The following is a 24,432-nucleotide window of genomic DNA, read 5'->3' as shown; positions in this document are numbered from 1 at the left end:
CCCCCAGTCTGTCCTGTCTGCTCAGGTTATCTGAGGACACACACACACACACACTCGACATCACTCCTGTCCCCCTTTTGAACTTCATCAGTGCCTCAACTCTAGAAGAAAAGGTTGATTTAGCCCCATGTCTGAACATGGGGGCAACGCTGTGTGTGTCTGTGTCTGGGGGGTGGGTGTGCTTATTTTGTGTGTTTTTTCCCTTTGGCTCGCCCATAATTTGACCAGTTTATGCATGCCACTATATCAAGGGCACATGCTTGGATTCAAAAACCTCACACACACATACTAACTGTACACACACACACGCTACCCCCCCCATCCCCCAATACAGCAGTGGCAGGCATTCCCTCGGGCTGGTGTGTCTTTTCCCTCCCGGGGCCGTGCGAGCCATGCCAAGCGTAACGGTCAGTTTGGTAACGGATCCGGCTGTGGAGCCGACCTGAAATGACACAGATGTTGGGGATGCTTCGCCCTTCCCCCCTCAGCCTTAATCGGGCAATGATCCGGGCGCTAACGAGATGATTTCATGCTTTCGTGAATAAATTATAACTTATCACGCAAATGACCGCGTCGGACTCCTCGGCCTAATCCTGAATGAAGACCGGCTTCTGTGGGCTGTGTGCTGTAGGAGTCTGAGCGCTTGCGAAAGAAGAATGTAGTAGGTGCTGCATACATCCCTAATAGACTGTCAGACCCACAGCATGTTCCTCGTGAGAATAAGGCTTGTATTTAAATTAAAAGATGGCTATAGACCCTTTCAACAATAAAAACAAAAACAATGCTTGAACATTCTATTTGGTTCCCAATCTACTTCATCTGCATTAAGATAACATATGGAATGTTAAAAAGGAAGTCTTGTGGGGCCAACTGTGATGCTGATAATGGAACTCTCTTGAAAGGGTCTATATTGTGACCGGGACACACAGACAGCCCAGCAGAGGCAAAGAAAAGACAGAGAGACCAGTGAACGTCTTGGAGATGATCTCTTAATTAAGGGTGTCACGATTTCGATTTTATATCAAAATCGATCGAAATTACATCTCAATCTCGAACTTCAAACTGAAAAGTAGAATCGACGATGCAGCCACACCCCCAATGTCACATCCAGCATGTATGCCAAGACGCACAAACACGCACGTGCTGAACTGCAGCATCAACACTCCTCTAATTTTAGGCTGCAGCCAGTTAAAATATACACATCAACCTACCGAAATCAAAGCCCCTCTTGCTACTTTGAAATCACCGGTGTGGAAGTATTCGTTCATTCACGTCAATTAAAACTAACTTAGTCTACTCAACTAGGCAAGTGAAAAGATTATCTAGTTACAGTACAAAGTTTCTTTAAGGCTTAAAATGCACATTGATAAGTACATATTCCATGAACACTAACCTTGGGTCTCTTCGGAGTGTGCTGAAACAATCAAATTATGATTCTGTGTTGTTTCATTTCACTATGTTCATGTCTCTGTTTTAGCCTAATGTTGGTTCTGTTTACATTACAACCTCGCGGTTGGAACGGTTTCAAAATAAAAGCCCCCCGAAACAGAAAAGGAAAAGGCCAAAAAGAGTAAATAACATATAAGGAATGCATTAATACTAATATTAAAAAAAAGATCGAAAATCTAATCGAATCGTGACTTTAAAATCGAAAATTGCATCGAATCGAGGATTTGGAGAATCGTGACACCCCTACTCTTAATTCAATCTTCAGACCCTTATTTGGTATTGGTCTGTCACATGGTGAGGCATCTGTTACAATGCCTTAATGCAATGTCTTATCCATTGTCTGCTCTGGTAGGAGTTTTGTCTCATATTGCAATTTCAGAGTTCAGTGTCTGTGGTCAACATGTCTAATCTCCTTCTGATGTGCCACTTGGGTCAGCTGTTTCATTTCCTCATTCATCTGTTGTTTTAAGACCACTGTGCCGCGTTGACTCAGCAGAAAAAAAAGAGTTGGCTAAACTGCCGTTGTCTTTGCCCATCGTCCTGCAGACGCAGCACTGGTGTGCTTTTGCGTTGGCTAAAGTTAGCCGGCAGATTCACCCGCGTCTGATGTGCAGACATAAAGAGAGAGATGGGGTGGGGCAAAAAAGGAGAAGAGAAAGAAACAAAGTGTGTGGACATCAGCACATTTAGTCCTGCCTTCATTTCTCTGTTCCATGTGTGACTCATGTGACCCCGTCATGGGGGGTCAATAAGAGAAGACATAGCTGCAGTGCTAATGGCTTCGTCTTAGACCAGTTGGATACATCAGCTCAGCTGCAGACCTGCAGCTGGTGATGTGATGTTGAACTCCTATTGAAGTACTTTCCTCATATCTCTCTCTCTCTCTCTCTCTCTCTCTCTTTCTCTCTTTCTCTCTCTCTCTCTCTCTCTCTCCATCTCTCTCTTTTGCCTCTCACTCTCTTTGCTCTGGGCTTCTTTCCAGATCAGCCGTATTGCATTAATCAACCGAGGAGTGTCTCATGAAGTCACATCCTGTGTGTGTGTGTGTGTGTGTGTGTGTGTGTGTGGTTTTGGCCCCCTTCTTCACCATCTAGCCCCAGAGGAACAAGCGTTATAGGCTTTGGCATTCCTGCCTCGTCCGCAACTTTTTAATTTCTCTTCCTTCGGTGGCTTCCCGCTCACAGACCTGAGAGGGCTGCAACCTTTGCCAAGGACAGAAATAACTTTTGGCCACTCTTGTCAGCAGGCAACTTTTCGAAAAGATTCGCCTGGCACCAAAGTGCAAGGCCCTCTTCTGTCAAAACATTACCATGTTTATCCTTTTAACTATGGCCATAGCTCCAGCTGCCATAGGCAAAGGGCAAGCCTCACGACATGTAAGGCCTCTGCTTATGTGGTCTGTCCCCTACGCATTTTTGGGTGCAACACATAAATTGTTCATTATAATGTTTTGTATACTTCAGGAAATGTTCTTTTTTTCATATGTCTGTTGACCCAGGGTTAGGCTTTTGTTACTCTGTGGACAACACGCTTGGCTTTGTGAATTCATCTGGCTCACGGAAGTTGAAAATGGTAATATGGTGATTCATGATGGATATCCTGCCATGGCTTGTGATCTGATCTTCACAGCTGACAGGCCCAAGAAGCAGATGTATAGAAATATGCAAGTACGAACGAGAGGCCATTTATTTGCTCTCCAAAACAACCAGTGAATTCTATGATCGCTCCTAGCACATTTAGTTTCGGATTAGTAACTTGATTAGAAAATCTGATTATCATTCAAGCTGGTCTGAAATCTCTCTCTGCAGCATGTCTTGATTTTAGCTGGGTTGTTCCTATTTGTTGCTGTGCAGAACAGAACTCGCTACTCTCCATCTGGCTCGTCACATTGCAGTGTACTATTATGCTATGACTCACCCAAATCACTCATAGAGTCCACAGCGGTCAATCAGATCCAAATGTTAAATCAAGTGTCAATCACTGCCCTTTTCCATAAGGACGTACCCCATCCTTAATTAACACCAAAATAGAGACGAGACTGCTACAAATACGGTTGACTGGACAAAGACTGTGTTGTTCAGGGTGTCCACTGTCTGTGTCTGGACGGAGGTGCAGGTAAATAAGAGGAACAAATAACATGGCGCCACACCCAGGTCTGCAACAAAAACAAACACTGAGGGACCATGGCTTTGGGCTTACTGGGGAGGATTTCCAGATTTGTTCTGAGGAGTTTGTAAAAGCTGACCTTTTTATTGGGCGTGGACCTGTACTTCTCATACTCATTAACCAAGGCTGTGTTTTTTAGGTCAGTTATCTTCACTCTGCATGATGAACACGTGTGCTCTTAATCTCACATGGGCTTGCGCTGCTTGGCCTTGGTCTCTCTCTCTCTCTCTCTCTCTCTCTCTCTCATGCGCACACACAGGCACCTGCTCTCGAACACACTGACACTCATTACATGCACAATAGTGGCCTTTTTTCAGACATTATCACTCAATTATGTTTGCCCTTTCCAACCCTCCAGATAGCTTATTCAGATTACTCTGTTTGCTGGGCACACAGAATTCATTTGTATTACTCACCGTACCCAATGCTGACATGAACTTTTAATGAGGCTCCCATCTGTGTTGATGGCTAACGCACCAGAGGCTCTGGAGAGCTATTAATGTGAGGGCCTCCCTCTAGAAGTCTCTGCTGGCTCTAGAAGGGATACACACTGTTTCAGTCCTACTAGTTTATCGCTGTAACATGATTTCAGACTATCTAATGTGATAAGGGAGGTCACAGACATGTGCGAGCCCAAAACTGTTTCCTCAGAGAGCCTTCTTTGTGCTCTATGTGCCTATGCTCATGGTATGGCTGTGCGAGGCAAGCTCTCCTATAAGTGCCTTGTTTGTGTAAGAGGGTTCACTCCCAGTGCGTGCGGACTGTGCTCGCAGATCATTTTGATAGGCCTGGAATGGTTTTCACAGTCTTATGGATTGTGCACCCATCAGCAGTAAATTGCGAGCAGCTTGGAATGTTTGCTGATATAATATGACACAGAGCAATAACCTCAGGGAGACGGATAGGTAAACACGGAAGCCTCAACAATGTGCCCTTTTGAAGAAAAAAAAAAACAGGTTTCGCAAAGCCTTGTTGCAGCATAGCGCAAAATCCTTGGTATTAGATAACAAATCTCATCAGGGGGAAATCAACTGTGACAATTAAGGCATCACAGAGAGAAAGAGAGACTAAGAACAGGAGACGGTGGTGGAAAGGGGGAAGGAGTGAAGGAGAGAGTGATGGGGAGAGAGAGAGAGAGAGAGTGATGGAGAGAGAGAGAGAGAGAGAGGTGGCGGGGTCTGAGTGGATTTCCTCCAGAATGCCATTATGTTTGGGGGCTCATTATCACACGTTGCCTGTGGAATAGCTTAACCTGGTCGTGGACCGGGGCGTTCCGTGCCGTGAGCTGGATACATTGTGTTCTAATGGGAGACCCCAGCAGTGGCAATGGCTACGAAAACAGGATGTTTTTTTTCTCTCCTTTGACTGCTGTTTCCTTAAGACGGTTATAAAAGTGGAACTTGCCCGAGCCTGAGACGCGAGGTCACTGATTGTGCTATATGCACGTCCCTGAAAAGGACAGGTGGTGGTGGTGGAGAGGAGAGGAGCGGAGCAGGGGGTGGGGGGGTGGGGGGGCTGTGGGCTACAGGGTTGCTATTATGAAACGGTATGCTATGCTAAAACGCCCTGGCCTTTATGTAACACTTTTGAGTGCCGTAGTCCTTTGACACCGTGATCTGTTCCTTTTTCGGCAGACGCTCACTCTGAGACTGCACAATCATCTTGGCTCTCCGAGGCTTCCAGAGTACACTGAGTGGAAAAGTGTTGTTTTGTTTTGTTTTGTTTCGATTTTTTGTCTCAAGGAAAAAGACTAGCTGTTGAGGTGATATTGTGTAACTCTTGTCAGGCACTGAATTATGCAGCCTTATTCCAAAATGCCCATCCTGTGAGTTGAACACCATCAGAAAAGCCATCATCTTTCAGCAAAGAGAATCTCAGACATTCAAATCTCCAATTGTAAATTCCCTGACCACAGACAATTGTTAAACAAAGATAAAGACTACCATGTTAAGGTTGCATATGTGAAGTTTTTGAGGAGCCAGAGGCAGCAGGGTTGTGCTTCAACCTTGTGCTACTGTATCTGTTATGTAGTGTGACCTTGTGAATCAGAAACCATTAACCTGTGTGTGTGCGTGTGTTTGTATGTGTCTGTATGTGTGTGTGTGTGTGTGTGTGTGTGTGTGTGCGCGTGCGTGCGTGCGTGCGTGCGTGCGTGCGTGCGTGCGTGTGTGTGTGTGTGCGCGCTTGTGTCTGCTTCTCCTCAGATGGAGCAGGCGGACGGTGGCTACGTGCTGAGCATCCCCGTGCCGGTCATGCGGCGCGGCGGCTCCGACACGCACCTGGAGCTGGAGCGCAGCACGTCGTCGGCCTCGTCGAGCTACGCCGAGCTCTTCCCAGACTTCCGGCGCAGCCGCGCCAGCCTGAGCGGCCTGCAGCAGAAGGCGCTGAAGGTGACGGAGCAGCTGAAGATCGAGCAGACGGCGCGCGACGCCAACGTGGCCGAGTACCTGAAGCTGGTCAACAGCGCGGACAAGCAGCAGGTGGCGCGCATCCGGCAGGTATTCGAGAAGAAGCATCAGAAGTCCACGCAGACCATCGGCAACCTGCAGCGTAAGCTGGAGCAGTACCACCGCCGCATAAAGGACTGCGAGGGCAGTGGCCACAACACCTCCCACTCCTCTCCGTCCACCCTCCGGCACAACACGTCCAACGCCTCCAACGCGTCCAATGCGTCCAACAACGCCTCGCCGTCCAGTGCGGTCAAAGACGACTCCCCGAGCAGCAAGAGGGAGCAGCACCTGAGGGACATGACGTCGGGCAGCGGGCGCCACCCGACCCTGGACAAGATCAGGACCATCGGCCCCGGCGTGTCGCTCTCGCCACCTTTCTTTTTCAGCAAGCCGCGCGAGTTCGCCAACCTCATCCGCAACAAGTTCGGCAGCGCCGACAACATCGCCCACCTCAAGACCTCGCTGGACGTGCCCTCGGGCTTCCAGCAGGAGGGCGAGGCCAGCCGCGCGCTCAGCAGCAGCGCCAACATGGTGGACAAGCCCAAGTATCCCAGCGACGACGAGGAGTGCTCCACGGGCACTTCCGTGTCGGCCGACAGCAACGGGAATCCCCTCTCGGGGCCGTCCGAGGGCCAGGGTCGCATTGACCTCCTGCTGGAGGAGGTGCGGGAGATCCGTGAGTCGCAGTCCAGTCTTGTCGATGACATTGAGGCCCTGAAGGACCAATTCAAAACCGACTATGGCTTCCTCACACAGACGCTGCAGGAGGAGAGATACAGGTAGACAATGAGCTTCGCTGTACCTAACAAACACTAACTGCCCTCATATATGGTATTCATTTATCAGGCAGCTGTGGAATGCATCCAACCATTGTTGATAAGTTGTAAAAAAAAAAAATCTAAACTCATTGCGGCTCCATCTACATATTGATTGTTCTCTCTCTCTTGATAGATATGAGAGACTGGAGGATCAACTGAATGACCTTACGGAGCTCCACCAGCATGAGATGGCCAATCTGAAGCAGGTTCTGGCCAGCATAGAGGAGAAAGTGGCCTATCAGGCAAATGAGCGAGCCAGAGATCTCACGGTAACTTAACACTCACCTGTGTTCTAATCACCTCCCAAAGGAATGAATATTTAAGAATGGCAGAAAAGCGCCGCCACTTTTTGTTTTATCAATTAATTTTCCCTTATCTCTTGTACTCGAGTGCTTATCAAGATGGGCAGTAATATAAGATTTAAAAGGTATGGGAGCTGCACCAAAAATAAAAAAAACAGACAACATGCAGAGATTAGAGGCTAAAATGAGTCATGAAAAATAAGGGCACACGTTGTGATCATGACTGACAAACTAAGTTGAAAATATTTTAGAACATGTGACAAGATGGTAAAGATTCCAGATTGTTTGTCTCACAGTGAGGATGTCTTGCAGCTCATTCCAAGCTTGCTGTGCATGAAATGAAAGGGCAGAACTACTCTCTTAGCTCATTTCAGGTGGTGGGGACAATGACGGGACACCACTTGTTATAATTTACAATGATGTGTATGGGTGTTGGCACCACTGTCAAACTGCAAAGCAGCCTGAAGGATCACATCTATCTTTTTTCAACTGCTAGAGATTCATAAAATGACATCATCACTATAGTCTGCCATGAGCAAAACTAAGTTTAAAGTAAACTTCTTTTCTAGCAGTAAAATAAACACTTTTAAACAAAATAAAAAGCCCAGGACGCAACATCAAAGAGTATACTCTATCAAGGTATTTTTAAGAGGCAACCCTTTTAGAGCTCCATCTAGTGTTAAGAATCTTACTGTTAGTAGGAGATGAACAGGAACAAACCAAAAATCATAAATTTGGTCTTTTGGAGTTTAACACTACCTTAATGGTGCACCTCTGCTTAGTCATAGTCCAAAGCCCACCCCATGTTGGATAAGCAATTGTGATTGGCCCGAATAATTTTCATGTGAAAATCTGTTTCAATAGGAAAGTGTCCAGATGGGTCTGCCAGAGTAAATACAATAAGCTCTCAAATTCATCTGGTTTCCAGGCTAGAGGACAGCTTGAAAACTGTCTCAGACAGCTTGAAAACCAATTCATTACAGGCTCTCTAAAACCTATACTTTCTAGACTTTGCAGGAGACTACTACCCACTGAATCAAGTGCTTTGGATGGATCACTTATAAGAGCTGCGCATCATTTTTAGCATTCAGTGCAATAATAATATAATTTGTCACTAAATGTGGTGATATTATACACCCTTCCTCCAGGTCCCCATTGTGCCCCACTTCTTTACTGATTTCTCATCAGGTCTGCCTCAATCTGCTCTATTTTTAACCTGTAAATTGAACACATTTGTCTTTAGAGGCAGAGAAACAAATTTACCTTCAGTACAACTGCATATTTCTAGTTGCCGCAGCAGAATTATGCTACTCAGACCCACTTTACAAGTAGACATATTATGTATAAATGTATTTAAATACTCTGGCAAAGTAGGATGTCAGTAGCAGCATTTTGTTGCTAATGTGGCTTTGGTGTCATTCTGGCTTGTTGTCAAGCTAACCATTTGGGCTTGTTGTCAAGGTGACTATTGATTAGCTCTGTATTTTTAACTCTTTGTGGCTTTAAAGGTTGTATCAGCAATAGCAGGGATACATCACTTCTGTTGATGTTCAAACAAAACAGTGAGCTAGCTCGCTACTCCCTCCCCCTCCCTCCTGTGCAATTAAATCTCTCCTAAACGCGCATCTCCTTGGTTATTGGTTGAAACACTTTGTTTTGCTTTTGAGGGGTTGCCAACCCTTGTTGATAGCAGTTGTTTTTCTGTACAGATCTCGGGAGCCTAGGCTGCCTACAGAGACACGTTTTTTGACAGCCTGCTTATGGGGCAGGCAGGTAGCGGATCGTTAGGAAAGATTAGATGAATGTGATCATTTATGTTTGGGCCTTTTTTGGGCCTGAAATCGCTGATACAACCTTTAAAGGTGCCATGTGTAAGAATTGAGGTAAAAATATCAAAAAAATGAGCTACACACATCAAAAGAATGAGAAGAAATAAGGGCGATGATGTCATTAAAAAAATGACAAGGTATAGTGCTGCAGAGATATCAACCTGAATTAGCATGCTAAATTACTAGCCACAGCCCGACAGGTGTCATACCAGTTTCCGCCATGGGAGGCGGTATGCGGGCAACATAACCGCCAGCCAAACTGCAATACACGTGTCTCGGTTGTTACTCTAGGGTAGACCAACTCACTTTCTGGAGGTATACTGCCCCCATCTTTTATGGAATGTGGAGTATGAATTGATTTTTTGGCGGACATTACACATGGCACCTTTAACCCTTTGTCGCCCGTGCAGGAGGCGCTGGAGTCGTGCCAGACGCGGGTGTTCAAGCTGGAGCTCCAGCAGCAGCAGCAGCAGACCGTCCAGTGGGAGAGTGGCGGGGACGCGCGCGTGCTCCTGGGCCGCTGCATCAACATCCTGCTGGCGCTGGCCACCGTGGTGCTGGTGTGCGTCTCCACGGTGGCCAAGTTCACGGCGCCCATGCTGCGCAGCCGACTGCACGTGCTGGGCACCTCGCTGGGCCTGCTGCTGCTGGCCTTCTGCTGGAAGCACTGGGAGCAGCTGCAGTGCGCCGTGGAGCGCCTCCTGGTGCCCACCTGAGAGCACTGCGCTCTGGTGGGAAAAGATACGATTGCACTCTGGTGGTCAAGGATGGCAACATGATAAAGGCAGGCAACAGCAGTAGCAGTATCACCACCACTAAAGAAGAATGCCTCCAGTCCAGTCCAGTCCAGAAAATGCAGAAGGACATCTGACCAATGATTTCGACTGGACTGGAAGGAGGGTACACTTCAAGAACTGTCTTGTTTAAAGGGTTTTATGACACTGGCATGAATAATGTGATAGAGTTTCTCTATTTCTCTCTAACTCTCTTCTTTCCTTCTAACACTCACGGTTCTCATCCTCTGGCTCTTCGTCTATGTTCTCTCCTCTCTACTTTTGCCAGGAGTTGAGATGTGTTATTTTCTAGGGCAAGATTGGAAGTGTCAGTTTGCATCTGTGTTGACTGGACCAGTTGAGGAAAGTGCAATATCTATTACCTTTTTTTTAGACTTCTTTTTTAACTAACATTATGATGGAATTGTATGCATGTCTTTTTTTTTTTAACTATGTTTTAAAAATCAAAGTCATGGAACCACACAGCAAAGAGAGAGCCTGAAGGGTTTGGTGGATTTTCAGTCTGTTTGAATGTTACTTAACAGGGGGGCTATCATTAGCCTCAGGTTGTGCTGTGAAGCTCTCTTCTGTCCTTGACACCTACCTATATGGGCATCGACTAGTCTCAAACCTACATTGCACACAATGGCGCATCGCAAGCTCATGCCACTAGAACAAAGAGTTCAAAAGTACACTTCAAAGCAAAGACAGTTTTAAATACACTTCAAAGAAGAAGACATTTTTATTTTCTTTTTTTCTTTGTTTACTCTGGTCAACTCATTAGACAACCTCTCCATTGTAGACCAGCAGAAGTGTTCAAGATTTCGGAGCACCGGCAAACTGACCTTACCCGCTGAAGCGGAGCTGTAACTTTTCACTACTGGTCAGGTGAATGGCCTGACGTCTGCGAGATGGAGAGCGGGGTTCCTGTGAAAACGTTTACTATTAAGACTGTGATACATTACCTCTGGACTGTTCAAGCCTGTGGAGTATTTTTATACATCTCTGTGGAAATTCAGAATTAAATATAAGCCTAATTTTTAAGCAACAGTTGTGTTTGGTGTGTTGTCAGTTTTTCAGTTGGATTATTATGTTCTTCAACCAAGACAACCCCTACCCAAATATCCAATGGACATAAAAATAAACTACAACCTCCATCCAATTTATATAACAAAACGCTATAATTCAGTAATACTTAATTTAATAGTAATTCACCTTGTCCGACAGATCATATGTCAATTAGTTGTTGCTTTTGACACTTAAAATCCCAAGATGGTAATTGCCAGGGGTTGGAGTTGAAGGTGAGAGTCATCTTATGACCCCGGTTATACCAATACCAAACACCAATAATGTCTCAATATTAAATAGGGGATTTTCTGATTATGAATTATTATGATTGGACAACTCCTCAAATGGCTCTCATAAGAAATGATTACAATATAGCGTTGATGCAGAAATACACACGCACCTGTCACTTCACCCATGTCACCATTGAGGGGTGCTAGCACACCACTGGTGAAGCAAAGCTCTGTTGCTCCACTACATCCACGCTGCCATATTTAGCTTCTGTTTACAGCCACTGAGTGGCCAAGACTGATTACTCATCACTCCTAATAGACAAACAATGAATGTTTTTGCTGAATGTATTACAAACAATATCAAAATATGGGGGAAGTCCACTGTTAGCATATCGCGTTTCAGAGATCCAATTATCTTGATGACTCAATTTTCACAACAGTGGCTTTAAATATGCTGTGTAATTTTCTATCAAAACAATACTGCCCTGGGGAGGGCACCTTCATCAGATGAAAATAGCCTCATTACTTGACCGACCCAAATGATGTAATCCGACCCAAAAGCATTAAATATAGCCAGAGTCGCACCTCACCTCCATGGTATTCCTCCCATGCCCATGAAAAACACCCAATGTGCTGTGCTGTGTTTCCCTTGCCTTGCTGCTGTTTTCTTCACAGGGATGGGATGAGTTCCAACTAAAAATTAAGAACGTAGTGAGAAACACACTTGGCAACAATCTAACTTGCTGTGTGTGAACTGGCCCTAGTGCTCCTAATATTGGTGTGTTTGTGGACATGTGTATGTAAGTGTATGTAGGTATGAGTGTGGGTGTGTGTTTTTGTGAGAGTGTGTGTTATTGAGTGTGTGTGTGTGTGCAAGCGTGCGCATGCACATGTGTATTTGTTTGTGAGTGTGTGTGTGTGTGTGTGAGAGAGAGAGAGAGAGATAGAGAGAATGTATTTGTCTTTGTCAGCTGAGACTGTGTGCTGTATGGCAGATTTCCAGGCGAGAGCTGCTTGACAGGACCAGAAGAGTAGAGCTCCCGGAGCCAGCAAGTGTTATCTGCTGCCATCTCACATGCCCTGTGCCCACACACACAAATGTTGCAGTGCTTTCTTATGATGCAACGATTCACTGATAGAAAATTGTTCTTCTCTCTGTCTCTCCCTCTGTGTGTGTGTGTGTGAGATGTACGTGCCATCACACATATCCTTGTATGAGTGAGTCTGTGTGTTGACATGTCTTGTCCAGTGTATGTGTGTGTGTGTACTGTTCTCACTTATACACGTGCATAAGGATTTGCATATTTAAGTGCCTTTCTGCTTCCTCAGACATATACACTCTATCCTGCTACATGTATGGGATGACCATCAGCGTGTCCAGAGATTAAGAGAACATAAAAGTGCAGGACTCCGGTCCTCCTAACTGACCCCTACTTGCACGAGAAAACGGTTTCATCTGTCCAGTGCAGCAGAGTCGGTTGCGGGGCAGAGGTCCAGGGAGGGGAATAGAGGGGAGGGGGAGGACAGTGAAATATGGAGAGTGCACTCAGGAGGACTTGGCTTATAATAAGCAATTAATTAGCTGAGCCTCTCTCCCTTTAGACAGGAGGAGGACCGCTTTGATGATTCTCTATCCTCTTCATGTTGGCATGGTGACCACCAGAGGATTGGGGAAAGGGGGCTTAGCTGCTTGGCTGGGGTGGTGGTGTGTTGGTTTAGATCAAACTGAGGTAAGCTAGCGTTAAGGGGGGAAATGAGCACAGATGTTTTGGTGTGTGTGTGTGTGTGAGAGAGTGAGAGAGATGTGATGGGAAAGGGCTGACCTCTCCTCCCTTAGGAGCGTACAATACTGCACTGGTCCAGTCCAATGTATCCCCACCCCCTCCTGCCTCCCCATCCCCCCAACTTCCTGTTGACGTCTGTAAGAAGTCCTTCTCTCCAACAAATTATTCTTACCCTTCTAGAATCATCTTCCTTTTTTAAATTTGTGATATGCAATATTGCGAGCGTTGGTGTGTGCTTTGTTTAACTGTGAAGTATAATCCATCACAAAGTGCCCTAATTCTACTTCATTTCCCTTCAGTTGCCTAGCAACCCCTCCCTGCCACAGGAATGCTTCAAGTTAAACGCTGCTCCATATTTCCTTGGTGCTCTGTTTGTTTTTCTCCCCATGTGTTGTAAAAGTAGGGGAAACACTTACCTCAATTCTGTCACTGAATCTTATCATATCTATAGACCCTTTCAACAATAAAAACAAAAACAATGCTTGAACGTTCTATTTGGGCCCCAATCTACTTCCTCTGCATTAAGATAACATATGGAATGTTAAAAAGGAAGTCTTGTGGGGCCAACTATGATGCTGATAATGGAACTCTCTTGAAAGGGTCTATATGGATGGAGTGATTGCAACTCATCAATCCTGCTCAACTTGATAGAAATAATGAATTGAGTATAACCCAGGTGTATAGATTTCAGTTCCTTTTGCTATCCTGACGGTTGGCTTTAATCTTTGAGAATGACAAGCACATTGCCTGTTAAATTGATGTGTGCTGAATAAGAATCGAGCCCCTCTGAGGCAAGATCGGCCCAGAAATGGCCATGCCAGCGGAGTCGTGCTGAGGGAAGCGTGCTGAAATATTTACCTCTTCCTGTGTCCAGATTGTGTTTGGTTTTAATCTCATGGCACACACAGCTAGCTGTCATTGGCCACTCCCCTGGTCCCTTGTCAACATTCTTTATCTATCAAACTTGTCTATGCACAAAGTCTCAGCAAGGAAGTTGATGTAGACACATGGACCCTCTGATCTGGACTGCCTCTGCGTCTGTGCATCTGTGTGTTTGTGTGTGTGTGTGTTGTGTGCGTGCATGCGTGCGTGTGTGCGTGCGTGCGTGCGTGCGTGCGTGCGTGCCAGCCCCTGATTAATAATTTGTCTGGATTGGGTTTTTATAGTTGCCAGGTCGCTGTCCATCATTCTCTCCCCCTTCTGTCTCCTGCTCATCTGATGGACCTATTTTGGGTTTGTCTAAGTCAAACCCTCCACCTTTTCACATGTCTTCCTCTTTCTGCGGTTCTTTCTCTCTCTCTCTCTCTCTCTCTCTCTCTCTCTCCATTTTGTGAGATCATGTCTGCACTGATGGTCTAGTAGGCTGAGTTTGACTCACGCTCCTCTGCGCATTTTCCCCTAAATCTTTGCCAACACAGCTGTGCTCTCCATCAAGAGGGCAACACCCCCTCACACACACAAACCCACACATTCTCTCTCTCTCTCCTCCTCACACTCTGTCCCTCTCTCATTTTTGTTTTCACTCACGATCTCTCTATCACTCCATCCCTCACTCACTCACTCGATCGCTCACTCACTCAATACACACTCCTACACAAATAGCACATCTCTGTAGCACTCTGTCATCCTATCTCTCCTCATGTATCACACCCTCTTCCTATGCAAGCTGTAGTGCTGTAGTGTTGTGGGTGTTGGAGGGCTCGGACTAAAGCCCTGGTGTCAACCCTTCCTGCAGCAACACAATCCTCTTGCAGCCTAAGCCTGCAGGGGAGCTTCCTGTCCAAGGACAGCCCTGTGATGTGTGCTTCCTGGAGGCCTGCCACGGGTTAAACCTCCCCTAGTCACTCTGGTTCTCACTTCCAATGTATTTGCTATGTCACACCTAAACACACAGTACAGGTCTGGTTTGCTGGACAGATACGCTACAGTGTGTGTGTGTGTGTGTGTGTGTGTGTGTGTGTGTGTGTGTGTGTGTGTGTTTATGTGCGCCTGCCTGTGTATGTGTGCAAAAGAGCAAGAGGAGGAAGAGGAAGAACACAGAGGAAGGAAAGCACTGAGACTTTGTGGTTTTGTATTAAAAACGTTCAGCATCCGAGGCGGAGAAGTACTTCGAAAACACGTACGAGAGTAATTTGGGAGAAATGAGAAGCAAAAACGAATGAACAGGGGGGAGAATGAGAGTGGGGAGAGAGAGAAAGCAAGAGAGAAAAAGAGAGATAGAGGCTGATCTGATGAGGGGAGGAGAGAGAGTTGAAACAATGAGAAGGAAATGATCAGCGAGCTGCAGCAGTATCTGTGAGCCTGCAGAAATCTGCACACTGTCTGGATCTCATTAAAGGTAAAACTCTCTTTCTCTCTCTCTCTTTCTCTCTCCCTCTCTCTCTTTATCTCTCTCTCTCTCTCTCTCTCCCTTTCTCTCCTTCGCTCTATACATACATCTATTATCTCTGGTATGTGTGCGTGTGCGTCTGTGAGGAAACACATCAAGAAAGTTAAGAACAAGAAAGTGAGTATTACATAAAAGCCAGGGCTGCGCATCATGCACAGATAGTTAGCAGAGAGAAAAAGGAGCTTTCTGCCTCTTCTAATCCGGGAGTGAGAAACTGTTGTTTACCACTCCAGTGTTTTCCCCCTCCTTCTTTCTCTCTCTCCTTCTCTCTCTATCTCTCTCTTTCCTTTTCTCTCCACCCCTCTTTCCTCCCGCCTCCACTCTCACACAGCGGAGCAGAGGCTTCGGCTCTTTGGACCTCACAGTTCCCTTCTGCAGAGTGTTTGTGAGTGTGTGTGTGTGTGTGTGTGTGTGTTTTTCTGCGGGCGCATCTAAAATACTCTGCGTATATATATATATATGTAAGTGCATTCCCCGACCCTCCCTCTCAACTTTCTCTCTCTCTCTCTCTCTCTTTTTTTTCTCACTCTCTCTCTCTCTCTCTCTCTCTCTCTCTCTCTCTCTCTCTCTGTGTCTGTGCAGGTGGGCGTGTGGACCTCCTGACCCAGAGCTCCCCCACCCCACCTCTCACTCCACCCCTCCGCCTACTCCCCCAGCTCCAGAGCCGCTGGAGGGACCATGGACGGACTGCGCCTACCACCACTCATCGAGGAGGCGCTCGACTCCACAGGTAGGCTCTTCTCCACAGCTCTCTCTCCATGCATGTTTACTCGCATGTGTGTGTGTGTGTGTGTGTGTGTGTGTGTGTGTATGTGTGCGTGTGTGCGTACGCGAGTGTGTGAGAAAAAGGGTTTGTGTTTTTTGTGGGTGAATATTAAGGACGGTAGTGTTGTGAGTCATGAATGTTTTGCCTCTGTGGATGTTTTTAGTGTGCTGAGGTCAGTCACATCACACAGAGAAGCTTCTAGGTTTTTTGTCGGGGGGAGATGAATGAATTAATTGAGACTTGAAGCCTGGGAGGCTGTCTGTGTGTGTGTGTGTGTGTGTGTGTGTGTGTGTGTGTGTGTGTGTGTGTGTGTGTGTGTGTGTGTGTGTGTGTGTGTGTGTGTGTGTGCGTGTGTGCACGCTGTTTTAGAGAAGGGTTCATCTCGATGCGAAGGCAGATGAGTCGTGGCTGAGGGGGTGTGTGTGGGGGCGGGCAGGTGGATGGAGTAGAGCACGGAGGCAGGGAGATAGAGAGAGAGAGAAAAAGTGATAAAGAGAGAGAGAGAGATGTGATGGAAAGATATGTTCGCTGAGCTACTCTTACTCACTCACTCACACACTCCTCTCTGCTGGACTCTGAAGCGCTCACTCTCTCCCTCCGTTCGTGTTGTTGCCATGGAGTCTGTCAAGCTCTGATGGAGAACAGTCACAATTAGCAGGTAAATATGTGCTTTTAACGGCAAGATTGTTCATTTTCACAGCCTGTTTGGGGCACAAGTTTTGGTGCGACAGGTTTCTGGGTAGCTGTCTGTAGTTGGCAGGTGTGTGTGTGCGGTGAGATATGTGGCTTCCTTTGGGTGACATGCGTGCCTCGCTATGAGGAAGCTCTGCCTGGGCTGTCTTCTGTTCGTCTCTGCATGAAGTGTAAAAATATATAAGGCCAGCTTTCTCACAGCTGTTTTATTTTGATACAGCTGAGAAAGCATAGTCAGTAAGTCATATGTGACAAAGCATGTTGAAACACTTGTGAGAAATATCTCAGCGCAACAAAGTACCTACTTGAATAAAAAAGTTTTTTTGTTTTTGTATGGTATTTTTTGCATTTTGTATTTCGTACTCAAAGAGTATTCTGAATGTGCAAATAGATAAGATAGGATAAGTTAATTTTTCTTGCTTTGAATAGAATTGTCTACCACTTGTGTGCAGCACAGACAAATTAAAGGGAAATGCATTTAGCAAATATGAGTACTGCTGTTGTTGGCATGGGCCTGATTGTTTAAACAGCGATTGCACTGTGGATGTTGGCATATTGACTGCTCCCTCTGCGTCTTCATCCTGAAGATCTATGCCAGCCTCTGTTCAGTCAGGGAATGATATGCTTTGCATGTGGTTAACTTCATACGCAGCACCAGACTTTTGGCCTCCTGACAGCCATCATGGCTCTCTTCTGACCGACCCTCTCGTTCTCTGCCCCATGACCTGGTCAATGACACACACCCTCATTCTATACCTGCAATAGAATGACACACCTGTGTTTATCAGCAACAGAACAGAACTATGCCTTTCCATGTGCATTCCTCTTGAGATTCGCCTCAGAGCTCTGACAAAGGTTGGGTCAATAGCAGAGGGAGGGTGTTGATGGCAAATATCTCATGTTGAAAACAGTCGCCATTGAGTTCAGTCATCTATGGGATTTTTTTTTCTCAGATGGTCTATCAGTGCAGATGCTTGAGATTGTGCAAGGCTATAGTGGTTGGAAGTTTTGTCATTCTTTTGCTGTTGAGAGGTTGTCATGGGGTGACACAGCCAGCATATTTCTCTGCTAGTCTTCTTGTCTCCAGACGGCGTTGTTTTATTTATCAAGAATCGATGACCCAGATTGAGCGAGTTCTCATGCTGACACAGTTGCGACGTCGCTGTTCTCAAACAGAGCGTTCAGACACTGCTACCAAAGGGGACATTCCCACCATCTGTGAGCTAGAGAACTCCCATGATTCACTGAATATTCTCTCTCTCTCTCTCTCTCTCCCTGTTTCATTCCCTCTTTCTCTCATTCTATCTCTCTACTACGTCAATAGGCCTTTCCGCCATGCATCATCTGTGCTTAACATCTGTTCTGACATTTGCTTTTCTCCTGTGTGATATATCCCCCTCTTCATCTCCTCATGACGCCCCCGCACACCCCTCCTATTCTCTCTCTCCCTCTCTCTGTATCCCACTCTCTCCTTCTCTATGTGTAATACACCATTGTCTCTCTCTACTCTATGGTCTCTTCCCCCTCTCTCAGTCTCTTTCGCCCACTCCATGGTAATGCACCTTCCAATATGTAGGCACCCACACATACTCAGTGCCCACTCCCCACACTCCATAGGTGTGTGTGTGTGTGTGTGTGTGTGTGAGAGAGAGAGAGAGAGAGAGAGAGAGAGAGAGAGAGACTGCCTGGACCCACTTTTCACATGAGAAGTAGGCTACAGAATAAAGACTATATTGATGTTTTTGTAACTTTTATGTAAGTCTCCTTCCTGCATTTCTAGAGCCTGGCACATCCCTCTCTGGCTGTCTCTGGCTGTTTCACATGTTCTGTCTCTCTCTCTCTCTCTTGTGTGCACAGCTTGTCTTCATTTTATCCCTTTGAAGATAGAAAGCTGTACATTATCCCTGGACATCTCTCCAGAGTGCATTTTTGCTGATTCTTGTTCTTCACACAAATATGCACAAACACTCTCACACAGACACACACACATGCACATATGCACACTTAGACATGCCAACACAAACAGACATACAGTATACACACAAACACACAGATAGCGTAGCCTACACACACACACACACACACACACACACACACACAGATACACACATATTCACAAACACAAATGCCTCTGTGACTATGTGTCTAATGGGATTCATTCCAGCAAAGCATTTTTTTCCGGTGGCCCACTTTCTGCGTTTCCCAGCAAAAAGCAGAAACATCGCTCGAGCCTTTTAAAAGACAGCGGGCCTTATCAAGCATTTGAGCTCGGCATTCTTTCTTTCACGCTTGCGTTCACTCTCATTCTCCCCTTCCCTTTGATTCTGTCCCGTCACTGAAGCACTCCCCAGTGCTTCAAGCAATAACAGTTGAGTGCGGGGAACATTACCTTATGTGAACTTCGGGGATATCTCGCCCCTCAATCAGGGCGCTCTCTCGCTATCGGCCGTCTTGTCGACGCGGGCTTTGCCGAGCGTATAAGCACACCATGACAGTCTGTCTCCAGGACAACCAGACGAGCCCACCTGTGCACCGTTCGTCAGAGGCGAGAAAAGAACACCTTTACCTGAGGAGCGGGAGAGAGGGGGAAGGGAGATGTACCAAAACAACGCAAGCAGAAAAACATGGCCCTCATTAGCAAGTAAACACTATGGTGGTGAATGTAGGCGGGGGTCTCCATGGCGATGGAGCGAGTGTATCACTTCACCTTTCTCCTCTCTCTGGTGAGATATAAAAGGAAAGGAGAGAGGGGAACGGATACAGCCTGGAGGTACTCTCTCTCTCTCTCTCTTTTTTCTGTCTCTCTCTCTCTCTCTGTTTCCCTCACTCCTCTATGGGGTAGCAGTGTGCGCAGTGCTTTCACAGGGGCTGCTTCAAAGCCTGGGCAGGAGGAGGGGGTAACATGAATAATGCAAGGCCTCCCACACTACCACACAGATGCAGGGCATGAACAGGCCTCATACACTGAGCACACATGTAGGCCCTACACACTGCACATAAAGACAAACACACACACTCACACACACACACACACATACACACACACACAATACACAGACCCAGTGTGGCCATATACACACAAACACACATTTACTTCACCTGTTTCATCCAGAAGTGCAGAAAAGGAGTGACCTGTGCAGAGTTTGGTCAAAGTTGTAGTAAAATTTTAATTTACAGAGCCACCTGTGGGCATCTGTATGTGAGAGCTTGTATCTCTCTCTCTCCCTCCCTCTCTTTCTCCTCAATCTTAATATAAGTACACCATATGTCCTGCTCTGTCTATCCCAATCCGTGAATTAGTGAAACACACTCAGCACACAGTGAACATACAGTGAGGTGAATCACACACTAATCCCGGCGCAGTGAGCTGCCTGCAACAACAGCGGTGCTCGGGGAGCAGTGAGGGGTTAGGTGCCTTGCTCAAGGGCACTTCAGAGGTTAGGTGCCTTGCTCAAGGGCACTTCAGCCGTGCCTACTGGTCGGGGTTCAAACCGGCAACTCTCCCTTTACAAGTCCGAAGTGCTAACCAGTAGGCCACGGCTGCTATTCACAATGAATATCTACATCTGGTGTCATTTAGATAGAGCAGTGGATTCTCTAGACCTTTACACATACTTGTTTTAAATTTGATTATGGGGGAATGTCAGAACATAAAAAGCCTTTGTGCAATGTGCAGTCTTAATGCTTGACACTGTCTACTTCATTATGGTTCTCATACTCCTTTCTCTTCCAAAGTGTTGAGATTCAAACTCACACTCAAGTTGAGTTTTTTTAAAGAGTAATACTTGTGATATGAAACTTACTTATACTGCTGTAGCAAAGCAGAAGTAACGGACATTTAGTCTTGTTTAACACAGTCCCACACACTCGATTGAATTTGTTCCTTCATCTGGTTTTCATAAAAAGTTGTCATAATTTGACTGTCAGGTCAGTAATCACTGTCACTATTTCATCAGTTGACATTTTGTCATTTGTTACAATGTTCTGAGAGAAATGAGTATAGCTTACATGCAGACTTTGGGTTGGTTCACTATCAGGGATATTGTGTCCTAAACAAGTCTAGCTTCTGTGCCGTACAACCTCTTTTAAAGAATGTGAATGTGATCCCTTACTGCTAAATAATTGCAGACCCAATTCTAAATGGCTTTTCATTATTAAACTGAGAATAATGCCTTAGAGCAAGTGTGTAATGAGGATACATGATAATGATTTATACATTTTAGCCTCATTTTCCGTAGTCTGATAAATAACTTTATTATTTTTGATATGTGCATACATATTTAGTTTCATATATTCTTTTTTATAGCTTTTTTGTCTCTGTTGTATACCATCTTTGTGAAGCACTTTGCACATTAATAGAAAGGTATTAATAGAATTAATTAATAGAAGGTAACTAAATAAGGTAACTGAAATTACAAGTTTCCCAGCCTTCCATTTAAACAAAAGTGTGTCACTTCACAAAAGTACTGAGATCACAATCAACCCGTATCCATCTAATGGGCAAATATTGTCCTCCTTTGGCTAAGAAGGTTAAATTCTGGTTTGTGCTGTGGCTGTGAGGACACATGATCTGTCCAGCCGGGCTCTCTCGGCCTGCTCTCTGATTTACCCTCTCATTACTGGCTCATTACAAATCAAATTTTAATGACACTCACTCATGCTGTCGGAAGTCATGCCTCAGACCGGAGGACGCCTGCGAAGCGTGCTGTTCGGCAAAGCTACGGATCTTACAGTGGCGCACGCCAAAGATACAAGTCTGCCTTTGTCATGCGAGGTGAGGTGAGACTGTGAGTTTTGCACCACGAGGTGTGATTGGGTGATTTGCACGGTGTGAATTGTGCTACAAGAGCAGTACATGAGCTGTAGCAGAATATGCTATCTTTCTTCTGAGGTGTTTTGCATTATAAAATAACCTCTGCAAACAGACATGCAGAATGACATATGAAAGTGGTAGAGATAGTGAAGTATATAGGTGTAGTCCACATATAAAGGAATATTGTATTTGTTACTGTAAGTGATATAATTTACTATTACAGGCTATTTTGCTAATGTAAAGACTAATGGGGTTTCTGCAACAGAACAGCAAGACAACATGGTTAAAGGACTGTTTACAACCAGAGAGAGTGTGTGTGTGTGTGTGTGTGAGAGAGGGGGGGGAATAATGACTCTGGGCTGTATTTGGCCCTTGGGCCGGCACACTCTCTCTCTCCCCTGGGGCCCTGGATGGGAAGCACATGCGAACACCACTCCCAATCACACAGCCAGCTTCTTCTTCTAGCGGTGTGTTTCTGCTCCTCTCTGTCCTCCTCTGTTCCCTCTGTTCTCTCTCTTTTATTCCTTAACTCCTCTCTCTCTCTCTCTCACTCACTCACTCACTCACTCACTCACTCACTCACTCACTCACTCACTCACTCATTCACACACACACACACACACACACACACACACACACACACACATACACATACACGCACACTCTCTCTCCCTCTCTCTCTCTCTCTTTCTCTCTCTCTCTCTCGGTTGTGAACAGTCCTTTAACCATGTTGTCTTGCTGTTTGGTGAATATATTTGAGGCCATCATGTTGGTACTTAATCACTCGGTCCCATAATAACCTCACTGGTAGGACTGGACAACGCTCGTCATGATGTTCTGTTCGTCCAAAGCTCCACTGCGCAGTGCTGCTGTTGCTATGGCATCCGTGTGTTCGGAGGGCAGCTGAGTGTGTGTGCCGCAAAAAAGGGCAGCTGAGTCTTTTGGCCTCCTGTCAGCATGTCAGTGTGTCATCTGTAAGTGTTGTATTTAACTCTGCTTCTCCCATATTATTTGCTGGTTCTGTCAGCATGATGGCTTGTGTGTGTGTGTGTGTGTGTGTGTGTGTAAAGGCGTATTCTCAAAGCCACTTTGGGGGAAGGGGCGCATTTCTGAGCGATGACTCACACGCAGCAACTGACTGCTCTTGACACACTGACCCTCCCACCCTCTTACCCTCCATCCCTCCTCTCTCTCCCCCTCCCACCCTCTTACCCTCCACCCCTCCTCTCTCTCCCCCTCCCTCCTCTTCCCTCCCTCTGTCTTGTTCTCCATCTCCACTCTCTCACTTTCTCATGTTTTCAACTTGTGCTGGAACACAGAGGCGAGGGCTGTGGTGGGAATGGCGGAGGAATGTGGAAAATTCCGAGCTGGGGCCTTGGAGAAGCGGCCACGCTCCTTTACATACTTCTTCAGCCATTTGTTCTGGAATCAAACCAGGCCCTGGGAACACAACGCCTTTATGTGTCCCGGGCCTTTTGGCCATGCGTATGGGATTTTGAATACAGGGAGCAGCAGTGAGTTTTGCGTAAATGCTTTGGGACATTGCTTCATGACCTTTGGCTTGTCATGTTTCCCTGCTCCCATAAAGAGTGCACTGTTCTCCCACTGAGAGCTGAACTTTATCAAAACTGATATAACCAAGCACTTCACTATGATATAACAGACATGGGAACACCCTGAACATGATACCATATTTGTTTGAGTCTGTACGTGTGTATGGTGTTGTCATCCAGTACTCAAATGACATAACATCTATCTGATAACTCATCACAAGATGGCGCTGTGGAATACATGTCAGATGCTCCATGTAGTTATGAGCAAGCTGTTCAGTGGAGCCTAGAGTGCATTTGTAAGAGCTGAGACGTATAGAGGTTCACTGTGGCACTAGTGGGAGCCAGAGGTCCATATATCAGAGGCATTTGAGCCTGCGGGCTGCCTCAGGGGGGTTTAGTGAGGGGGAGAGGGCTGTGTAATGACAGGGGATGAATAAGCGCAGGCTGGAGGGTGCCAACACCTAAATCAGCAGGATATCAGCCTAAGCTGTGTGGGTGTAATTTTTGTTCATGAGTCTAGCTCAGCTCTCAGTTCTGGTCCTTTCACAGAGGAATTCTGAAGGACATTTATATTCTTTATTTTGTCAGTTTTACAAAAAGAGCGATTCTTTTTCTTAAATGGGAAAATGGGCAGTTGTGTTTTGACAGATATATTAGAACAGAGAGGTATTTTGAGGCTCAGCTGTTCTCTCTTTGTTTCGCCGCTTTGTCCCAGATGAAAGCAGCGATCTGAAACCAGACGAGGCCATCATGAGCAGTGAGATCACCGCCAAGGAGCGGGACGTGCTGGAGGAGAACAACGAGAAGGAGCAGATGGAAAAGGAGGTTAAGGAGGAGAAGGCCGGCAAGGAGGAGGAGGACGAGGAGCCCCTCTCCCAGGAGCAGGAGCTGGAGGAGCTGCGGGCCCAAGTGCTGCAGCTGCTCCTGGAGCTGGAGGAGACGCGCGACACCTCCCAGAAGCACCAGGAGAGCTTCCAGGAGCTGCAGGGTGAGTCAGAGGGCTGGTAGGCTGGAAGTCCTCAGGGGTGCCTTGTGGGAAATGTAGTGTCTGAGACTTGTTATGATGTCTGCTGGATCTGGATGTGAAATAACACTGAAGACTAAGTGATGACTCATAATGTGTCTCGAATTGAAAAAGGGCAACTAAACAATTATGAAGAATGAAAATATTCTCTTGGGATAGGTGTAGGGAGTGTTTCAGCAGCAATAAAAGTTATTTTGCATCAGTTTACAATGTCAGAGTGCAGATACAGACACATCATAAACTTAATTTACGGTCTCCCAAAGTTAGCATGTAACCTTTAAATGATGAATTAAGTGTGCTTGTGTGATTTGTGATTTGTACCTGT

General features: G+C 46.1%; 2 protein-coding genes across 14 annotated transcripts in view; both read left to right on the top strand.

The window, feature by feature from the left end:
• The window catches only part of LOC121723425 (transmembrane and coiled-coil domain protein 3-like), a 32,301-nt gene extending 21,464 nt beyond the window's left edge, over nucleotides 1-10,837 (top strand). For all 5 annotated transcript variants that reach the window (XM_042109075.1, XM_042109074.1, XM_042109073.1 and 2 more), the window contains 3 exons: nucleotides 5,820-6,844; nucleotides 7,017-7,152; nucleotides 9,425-10,837. In XM_042109075.1, coding sequence (XP_041965009.1) covers nucleotides 5,820-6,844; nucleotides 7,017-7,152; nucleotides 9,425-9,730 — 1,467 coding nt within the window. In that variant the 3' untranslated portion in view covers nucleotides 9,731-10,837. The remainder of the gene's footprint in view (nucleotides 1-5,819; nucleotides 6,845-7,016; nucleotides 7,153-9,424) is intronic.
• A 4,071-nt stretch (nucleotides 10,838-14,908) lies between these two features.
• ccdc136b (coiled-coil domain containing 136b) overlaps nucleotides 14,909-24,432 on the top strand; it is a 20,281-nt gene continuing 10,757 nt past the window's right edge. For 4 of the 9 annotated variants that reach the window (XM_042109082.1, XM_042109078.1, XM_042109083.1 and 1 more), the window contains exons 1-3: nucleotides 14,909-15,207; nucleotides 15,841-15,988; nucleotides 23,799-24,071. In XM_042109082.1, coding sequence (XP_041965016.1) covers nucleotides 15,937-15,988; nucleotides 23,799-24,071 — 325 coding nt within the window. In that variant the 5' untranslated portion in view covers nucleotides 14,909-15,207; nucleotides 15,841-15,936. Of the gene's footprint in view, nucleotides 15,208-15,589; nucleotides 15,644-15,840; nucleotides 15,989-16,540; nucleotides 16,683-23,373; nucleotides 23,575-23,798; nucleotides 24,072-24,432 lie in introns of those variants that run through there. The other 5 variants (XM_042109087.1, XM_042109086.1, XM_042109079.1 and 2 more) reach the window with 5 other exon arrangements.

This window comes from Alosa sapidissima, chromosome 11 (assembly GCF_018492685.1).
Source record: "Alosa sapidissima isolate fAloSap1 chromosome 11, fAloSap1.pri, whole genome shotgun sequence".
Lineage (NCBI taxonomy): Eukaryota > Metazoa > Chordata > Actinopteri > Clupeiformes > Clupeidae > Alosa > Alosa sapidissima.
This window is presented reverse-complemented; position numbering and strand designations above follow the sequence as displayed.